General features: G+C 34.4%; 1 protein-coding gene across 1 annotated transcript; it reads left to right on the top strand.

Moving 5' to 3' along the window:
- LOC133312156 (small RNA-binding protein 11, chloroplastic-like) lies at window positions 1-3,028 on the top strand. The gene is made up of 4 exons (XM_061513317.1): window positions 1-201; window positions 2,384-2,452; window positions 2,532-2,638; window positions 2,720-3,028. Exons 1-4 carry the CDS (start codon window positions 72-74, stop codon window positions 2,780-2,782), a joined length of 369 nt encoding a protein of 122 aa, XP_061369301.1. The 5' UTR covers window positions 1-71; the 3' UTR covers window positions 2,783-3,028.
- The last annotated feature ends 6,639 nt before the right edge of the window (window positions 3,029-9,667 follow it).

Raw genomic sequence — 9,667 nt, 5'->3', positions numbered from 1 at the left:
TGAAAAACAAATTAAAATTTTCCCAAATTAGGGCATATAAATTTCTTTGCTTTGTAAATTAGTCGAGAACTATGCTCCATTCGACCATTCCCCAACTTCACATGGCATCTCTGCTAGAAATTTTCCGTCGCTCAAAATCCCATGCTTCTCTTTCTCAACTCCTCTTCCTTCGAAGAATGACTTGCAAGGTTTTTGTTAAAGGTACACTTCCCCCTTCCTTTATATTATGCTGTCTCACGTTTTTCTCTGGTGTCAGGTTTTGAGTCATTATCTTCAATTGTTTCGATTATGAGATACGAAGAACATGATTACATTTTTAAAACTTCCAAACTGAGTGCTATCGTGTGCAATTAGCTTTAGCATATGAATCAAATTAAGCATGGATTAATTGAACATTTGGTTTGCACAATCTCTCTGGCATTTGGTTAAATTAAATTTTGGTTGTAAGAAGAATTTAATAAGAGAGTCAGATAGGGGAAGCGCAAAACAGGAGGATAAGAAATCCAAGGGGGAAAAGAAAAGAATTTCCACGGAAAAGGGAAGATGTTTATGATTATAAAAATTCTGGCATTCTACTTCATTCATAAACACAACAGCAAAGGCTATTATTCTGATGTTGGCCAGTTGGTTCTCATGCTTTCATTTACTGTTGCCTATGAATATATTAATTCTTACAATGATTTCTTCTTACTCAGTGAAACATTATTCAGCCTGATGTAGGAACAGCTAAATGATACCCACTGCATCTATACGCCAATGAGTTTAGTAGAAGTTACTTATGTCCTTAACATATCTAATTTTTAGTGTAGTTGCAAGGTTTTAGATTTATTTTTTGATTTAGAGCCTGCTTGACCCGGATTTTTTTTTAAGCTTAGTAGCTAATTTGAAGCTCAAGCTATAAATAAGTTGTTTGATAAAAGAATTTATATAAGCTCTAATTCTAATTAAGCTCTCATGTGATGGAAGCTTTCCTATCACCAAGACACCAAGCAGAACCCCAAAGTTGTATATGTCACACTTTTCAGTGAATTTGAGTATTTGGTGATGCTTTGGTCATTGGTGCTGTGTCCCATTGTGTCAGCTACATTGAAAGTTGTGGTGCGTGTTTGAGCCTTTGCAAGACCAAACGCTGCAATTCAAGTTTCCATATCATCATCAAGAAGAATGTTTGCGGGCTTGAGGTCTCTATGAATTATACGTGAGTGTGGTCCATGGGTAGGTATTCAAGGTCAGTTGCTACACCAAGTGCAATTTTGTGCCCTGTCAACTAATCCAATTTCTCTTTCACCCATATGAACTCTATTAAACACATCTGTGAACTTCCATTCTCCATGAATTCATAGATAAGGTAATGACAATCAGGCCTAGACATGTAGACCAGCAGAGACAGAAGGTTGCAGGGTTGAATTTGACCGTTTTAATCTGGTATCGAATTCGGTGCATTTTCTTATGCAACAGCTTCCTATCTTCTTCAGCCAACTCTGTTGCATCCTCCGGAAGGTGGATAATCTTCTTTATGGCAATCATTTTGCCATTCCTTCCGGATAATTGAGCCTTGTAAACTTCTCCACACCTTCCCCTTCCAATGATTCGTAATGAAGCCAGCTCATTTTCTTTCTCCAAGATAGCCAAAAAATTTCCTCTTTGGACGAAGGGTCTATAAATTGCACGGTCTGAGTTCTTTCCTCCTACCTTGAACAACAAAGCAATATTAACCCGGATATGGTCCCAACGAGTGCCTTAGCCACAAACCCAAGAATTCATCTAACTACTTTCCTCTTGCTTGACTTGTGGCGGTGAACTGCAGCTGCTGGAGCAGGAGTTGCACCAACAGCAGAGTGATTCTTGTGATATGAGGGAGCAGGTGCAAAAGAAATTTTTCTTTTATCAATTGAACTCTCAGCAAAGGTGTATCTTTTGGGGACAGTATCTATGCTGATTGTTCAAACATCCGGTTCAATGATAGAGAACCTTCAAGGAAATGGTTTCCTGAGAAGTTGAAGTGTATGAGATTGTGAAAGGAATGTATGGATGGTGGAACTCTCACCGTGAAGAGGTTGTCAGCCACAGAGAGTCTTGAAAATAATTGCAATATAGTTTGCAAAAAATCATATGAGAAAATCCAAAAAAGGAAAAGAGTAGAACACTAAACTGAGATTGAAACCCTAAGATTTGAGTGGCTCCAACAAAAAATCTTTCCTCACAGAACTCGTGTAAAACATTGAAAAACCATGTAAAAAATGCCTGAAACTTTCCATGACTTTTGCAGGGAGCAAGAAGAGAGAGAGTTTCTTTACCTGAAATCCAAGAATTGCCTCTGCAAATAAGCATCCAAACTTTAACACAGTCTTGTTGTTGCCATGACCTATAAATTTTGATGCAGGTTTAGCATTTTCTACTACAGAAGACAAATTAGCCGAAGCTTTTTCTCAATACGGCAGGGTCCTGAAAGGTATGTGCCTCTATTGTCATGACAAGCCTAAAACCTTCCAGATTAAAATTCTCATGCATCCACTATTTCACTTTTCCAGCTGATATAATACTGAATAAAGCCAAGAATAGACCCAAAGGTTTTGGATATGTGACTTTTTCTAAGGAGGAAGAAGCCCGTAAGGCACAGATGAGCATGAATAGAAAGGCCAGAATTTGCTTACTTTTTCTTTTTCTTTTTTAATGAAATACCAAAATTCAGTAAATGAATCAACTATCTTTTTTGCAGATATTACATGGGCGTGTGTTGTATGTTGACATGCAACCACCTAACAAGCAATTTTTTGAGTAGGCAACTGATGGTTGATACTCAATGAAGATATGCATTAGGTATAGTCAGACCCTAAAGGGCAGACAGCACCTTGACCTTGGGAAGGAAGGAGCCGCATGTCCTCTAGGCGTTTCCTAATATGCATATATATTTAGATCGACCAATGAATATATATGCATGCTGCTAGACATATAATTGTTTGTCGCTCGGTGAATTCATATTCATTTTCGCACTTGAGTTCAATTTCTTTTCTTCTTCTTTTTCTTATTTTAAATAAAAATAAGTGTTTACCTCAACGTGTTAGGTCCTGAAACTAGCTTGCACTTCCATGCAATGGGGTATAATTCTACCAATATTAGGTAAGATCATTGCCTTTTTCAACACCTGGCTTGAGTGACCTCCATATTCTAGTATTAGTGTTATGTAGGTCACCTAGATATATGGGTTCTTCTCTACTTAATATTAGATCACAGTAAGAGTTGCATATACCAACGAGATATTGTGTGCATGGGAGAAAAAACATCAAGATGAAGTCTCCAAATAGTCATTGTTTCATGACTCTGTACATGCTAAAAGAAATTCTTGGAAAGTTAAAAAACTGGTTATTTTCCAATACCTATAATCAAGAAGCATGGAATTGCTTATAAAAAATGTAATTAACATACTTAAAAGTTATAAGATGCTGTCATACTTATGACTGTTGAACTTTGTGTTTAAATCTCATGGGTTATGAATAAGAAGTGGGTTGAGGAAGAAGAAAAAGAGGGAAGGTGAAAAGGGAGTGTGAATAGAAGTCCCACATTGTACAAGTAATGATAAGTGGAAGGGTTTATAAACGTCCGCAAGGCCTCTTTAGTTTGCCCTTTAGGCACACTCCACTTTTGTGGAGGAGAGAGGACGTAGGTGGGCTCTGGTCCGCCACTGTTGTTCGTCCAGCCGGCTCGGTTCGGCATGTGAGTGTGAGTGTTCCTTCCTGCCTTTTTGAACCGAGATAGTGCATTTGGTTATTTTAACTGATTCATTGTTGTCGGTTATAACTGTTCGCCGGCGGCAATTCATCGTTTCTGATCGATGTTTATATATAGTTGTAACTCGTTAGATCGTCAGAAAATTTAATCCGAATTTTTCTAAATTATTCCTATGCATCCATACTCATATTGCATATTGCTTTAGGCTTAGAAAGTGCGATTCTCTCTGACATTTGGTTGTGTTATATAGTTGTAACTCGTCAGAAAATGTAATCTGAATTTTTTCTAAATTATTCCTATGCATCCATACTCATATTGCATATTGCTTTAGGCTTAGAAAGTGTGATTCTCTCTTACATTTGGTTGTGTTCGTGGGGGCTACTAATTGATAGTGTCATGGGTTTTCTGGGTAAGTGACTTCATAATGTCCTTCCTCAAATATTTTCCAAACACTTGTGTGTTGTTGATAATGAGTGGGAGAGGTTCGAGGGGGAGAGGTGGAGCGTTTCGCATAATAGGGCGTGTGGCGAGGTAGAGGAAGACGAGTTTGCATTTGTAAGGAGCCTGCCCGCTGGGGTTAGGTTTTGGCTTTGGGGCATAGACTATACTGAGGAGGAGAAGCAAGTGGCGTTGCTTAGCGGTTATCGTAGTGGCGGTAGGAGGAGGGGATTCGCAATGCACCTAATTGGCCGAGGTCGTTGCTCGAATCCTTCTAATTGGTGTTCTGGGCTCGCTACTTCAAGCTCTCCAGTCACGATTCCTTCCAGACGTTTGTCATTGAGGATGATGGAGCATTCATTGGCTACTTCCTCAGGATGGGATATGCCTTCATAAGCTTCCATATCGGGCTCGATCAAACAGGAGAAGGAGTCCAAGTTGCCTGCGATGATAGCCTTTACGACCTCCTTTTTCCATCTTTTGATTTGCGACAAAAAACGTCTGTCGCAAAAATCTTGTTTTCTAATAGTGAATAAAGGCACTATTTCTACTAATAAATTTTGGAAGGTAGAAGGCTACTGTTGGATATACTAATGGGTCATGTAATTTACTGACTTCAATGCACATAAACCTATTCCACCTAGATCACATTCATTCATACCATTCAGTGGCGGACCCAGAAAAATTTGTTTATATCCGCACATTTAGTGGCGGGTGCTCCCAAATTTTTTTTGTAAAAAAAGTTTAAGTTAACGCTTAAACTCGCTCATAATCTAGTTGCTTCCGTAACAAGCTGCAGGCAATATTTTGACCCATCATTTTTTCTCTTAAATCTTACCAATCCTCCAAAACAAATATGCAAATATACTTAAGTACATCCATACATCATCATTCTATTCTATTTTATAGTGGTGAATAAAAAAGTCAACACTATTTGTACAGAAGACAAGCAAAATCACACTGAAGGCCTTGTCTAGAAAGAAAACAAAGGAGATGAAGAGAGCGTGAGAATGGGTACATGGTAGGGGAGGAAGAGAGCGTTGCTACGTTATTTTAATCATCTCCGTACGTTGCTAACTAATATAAGAATAAATATCATTTTTGGTCTCCAACAAAAAATTCGGTACTCACTTTAGTCTATTATAAAAAAAAATAGTTACCTAGTCCTTATGAAATTTAAAGTGAACTCATTTTAGTCTTTTTGAGTAACTAATGTAGGTCTTTTTTGAATTAGTGAGGAACCACGATTTTAACTAAATTGATTCACTTTGAATTTCGTAGGGACCTCGAGACTAATTTTTGATAAGAGACTAAAGTGGGGACCATGTTTTTTATTAGAAACTTAAAATGATATTTACTCCTAATATAAATATTGAATCAACATACAAATAAATACCTACAAAGCTAAAAAAAAAAAAAAAAAAAAAAAAATCCAAAATTTTATGTGGGCACTTGCGGACATTTGCCCATGGCTGGGTCCGCCAGTGATACCATTACATATGGACTTATAAAACTATTACATTCGGTTATGTATTTCAAGGCTGTCATGAGGAAGGAAGTACTATATTCATACACATATGTATGCATATATATATTCATGAAATTGCTAAAATATGTACAATCATCGAATCAACATAACTATGAGTGATTCAATTAACCCTAGAAATTACATAAAATTCTTCTCATTCTTTGTGGTCATTTACTCGAGTAAATGACATCATCTATCCGAGTAAATGATGAATTTTGCAAAATTGCAAAATTCTACATAACCAAACCCGCATGCCCTCTTTTCCCGTCCAAAAATATACCATAGGATGTAAAGGTAGTCTCAATCAAGGAAGTACGGACACTTGTAAAAACAGGGAGAGTAGTGTCGGACACGCGGTCAACTTTTTTCGACACGTTGACCATTCCGACACGCAAATTTGACCGTGTCCGACACGGTCAAATGGTATTTTTGTAATTTTATTTTTATTTTAATTTTTAATTTTTTTTTAAAAATTAAAATATATTAATAAAGCTTCCACTTAATCATATCAATTTTATTTTTTTTGTCTTTTTTCTCCTTAAGTAGATAAGAAATCATCTCAGCATCATTGTTGTCAATTTCTATCACACTCTTGTTGTATCTCCTTCTCTCTGATCTCTCTCTAATATAATTTGATCTCTCTATCTGATATTATATATATCTCTCATCCCAGTTCTTATTTTTTTTATTAAATCTTTCATCTTTATAATGTGTTGATGGGTATTATTAATTTAGTTTCATTTTTTTGTTAAATTATTAAATATTAAATGAAATATACACTATATAAATTAAAAATATTATTTAATATTAAAATGTGTCCCAACGTATCGAAATCTATAATTTTTTAGGATTGACGTATCGGAGTGTCGTATCGTGTCACGTGTCGCGTGTCGTAGCGGTGCTAGATAGGTCTCAATCATATGACAACACTTCTTTTGAAAGTTACAAGATAAATTCATGCATGCAAGTCGAAATATACAAAGGAAGCCAACATATTAACTAATACAACCATAAACCTCGAAACAAGCGTGCAACTCAATTTATATGGAAGAAAGGAAGAGAAATTTCCGAAGCTTTCGTCAATCGAACTTGTTAAAAAATCCAATTCTTACTTCACATTTTCACTTTGTACTCAAAGAACTCAATTATAAAATATACTATGTACTCAAAAGAAAATAAGGAATTTAAATAATTTCAGGAATCAAAGACATTGACAAAAAATGGTATCAAATACTATTTGTTTTTTTAATAAAAAAAACTCGATATCTTCCCAAAAATACAATAACATCTTAAAGATTTTTTTTGGCTAAAGGAGTTTAGAATTTTTACTACTTTCTAACTCTTACACTCGTGGATCATGGCTGTCATTTCAAGGATCACGAATTTACAAAATATTTGAAGATGAATATCAATAAAACTATAATTGGTCATGAGTTTTAGTTTTTTGATAAAGATCATCTATGTTATTTACTGGAATTGGTCATGTTTGATGTTTCTTGATATTAGTGACTTAAGAAAAAAAACTATAATTTGGGATCTTTGCCGAAGTGTTCTTATTCTTTATAAGTATGATGTTCTCTTTCCAGTCTGCTAAGTTAAATGACAACCACAAATTATTGGAATTTTGATATATTGTAAAAAAAAATACTGAAACATATTTTATATAAACGTGATATAATATAATAAAATAATAATTATTTTTATTTATAATAGACGGAAATATTTTCACCAAATTTTCGACAAAAAAACATTTTCGTTGAAATTTTCAATGGAACACATTTCTATAAAAAAATTCGACGAAAAGCATTTCCATAAAAAATTTGGACGAAAAATATTTCCGTCTGAAATTTCGACGAAATTTATTATTTGGTGGCAACTTTCGATGGACTTTTTTTCTGTCCAAAATATTTAAGAAATCATTTTCGTCAAAACTTTTGACGAAAAGTAAATTGCATCAAAAAATTTGACACGAATTTATTTTCGTCAAAATTTTGACAGAAAAAAGATTTTGTCACCTTTCGACAAAAAAATTCTATCAAAAATGTATTTTTTGACATTTGAAACGTAGAAATTTCATCAAAAAATATGATTTTTTTAGTAGTAAGAAAAGTACATATATAATTTTTTTTGGACATTTAAATTTAGTTTTATTTGTAAAATATAATAATTATATTAATTTTTTTAAAAAGGATAAAATGGTAAAAATATCTTATTAATCTTTCATTATTCTCCTTTACCTTTTTTTAACTCTAAAACAAGAGAAGAGAATACTTTTCAATTTTCTTCCTTTCCTTGACCTCCCTCACTGTTGAATTCCCTTTTTTTTTTTTTTTTAGGTTACAAGGAATTGAACACAAACACCCTACACTACACACACTCCTAACACACACCCCACACCACTAGACTAACCCTAGCGGTGCTAGAATTCCCTTCCTTCTGTTTCAAACTCCCAAACAATATAGCAAATTAGCGGACAAAACAAATTCATCCGACACACAAGTTTACCGATAAGACTTCGGTAAATGTGTCTTAAGCAATAACCAATTAATCTCAAAATAGTTTTTAAAAACTTCACAATTTTAACCCATTAAGATTCAAGGACGTGATAATTATGCAAGCCAGCGACTGACAAGACACTGATTAGCTTGATAAGCAGAAATGCAAACTGAACCAAAGAGTAATATTATACAGGTCTTAATACTTGATTATTTTAATCCATTAAAATTCAAAGACAATCCATTTACAAAAAATTCCAATCTTCACACGAACCGGTAGTTATACTTCCTCAATATTAAATACTCAATTCACCAAAAATATTTTTCATTTAAATTCAAGTGATGGATCAATAGAAAATAATAATCAGATCTCAAATTCAATTTCTCCACCAGATCTCAAATTCAATAAACACATCCAACAACTGCAATTCCTAAAGACAAATGTTTTAAGAAAACAATAAAAGAGAACCACACTGGGCAATATCTGAAGATACTTTCAAAGCAACAATTTCAACAAGAGCAACAAAACATCATTTTAGCAATAAAACATAAACTTCTGAACATTCTCTTGAGGGGAGGCATAGCAAAAATACAAAATATCAAAATTATTACGTGTAACACATGTTGTTTGTAAGCTTCTGCAAATCTTCAGCAGTACATCGCAAAACACATGATAATGATATGGACGGCTTGTACCCTGTAACATCTTTCACGTGATAACATAACATAATCCAATTTCAAGTTATTCGTAACAAAAATGAGGCACAAATTTCACTTGTATTTCGGCGTGACTACAAAGATAAAGCTTTCTCGCTATGTTTCTAACCTTTGAAGCAATGGCTGAAACTGCCATTTAGAGGTGAATTATCAATTCGGTTTTCTGGTGATTTTGTGGATAAAACAGATGTCAAGATGGGCTAAAGCTCCTGTCAGCTCATAAAGCCTTAAATTTAGCCCTAATCAATTAGGACTTTCTTGTGGTCGGGTCGTTTTTAGCCATAATTATTTAGCTGGTTGGATTAGGGCTGATTCGCTAGCCAAATTTTTTCCTTTATCAAGATTTTCATTATTTAAAAATAAAAAATTGTATAAATTTAAAAATTTATAAAAATAAATAAATTATAAACATAATATAAGTAAAAATTGTTCTAAATTTGATTAAAAAATATAAGAGAAGTGATATATGAAAGAAAGGAAAATGAAGTGTAGAAAGAAAATCAAAGTGTTATGGACCCGTATAATGGGCCCATTAAGTAGCAAGCTCAACAAGGGGCAATCCAAGACATGGATTGATGCTCATAAAGGATAGATATCCATCAAGGATATTAATCCTAATGCGACAGCATGACTATCAGGCCTGGACCCTCACCGTAGGAACCAAAGGCCCATCCACACTACCTACAGGTAACCTCTATAAATACAAAGGCAAACTCTAAAGGTACACACATTCTCTCTCTCTCTCTCTCTTATTGTTATG

This window comes from Gastrolobium bilobum, unplaced genomic scaffold (assembly GCF_033153095.1).
Source record: "Gastrolobium bilobum isolate Gb01-03AN ecotype WA unplaced genomic scaffold, APGP_CSIRO_Gbil_v1 utg37399, whole genome shotgun sequence".
In the NCBI taxonomy this organism is placed as follows: domain Eukaryota; kingdom Viridiplantae; phylum Streptophyta; class Magnoliopsida; order Fabales; family Fabaceae; genus Gastrolobium; species Gastrolobium bilobum.
The sequence above is the reverse complement of the archived record's forward strand: the minus strand, read 5'-3'. Positions and strand labels throughout refer to the sequence as shown.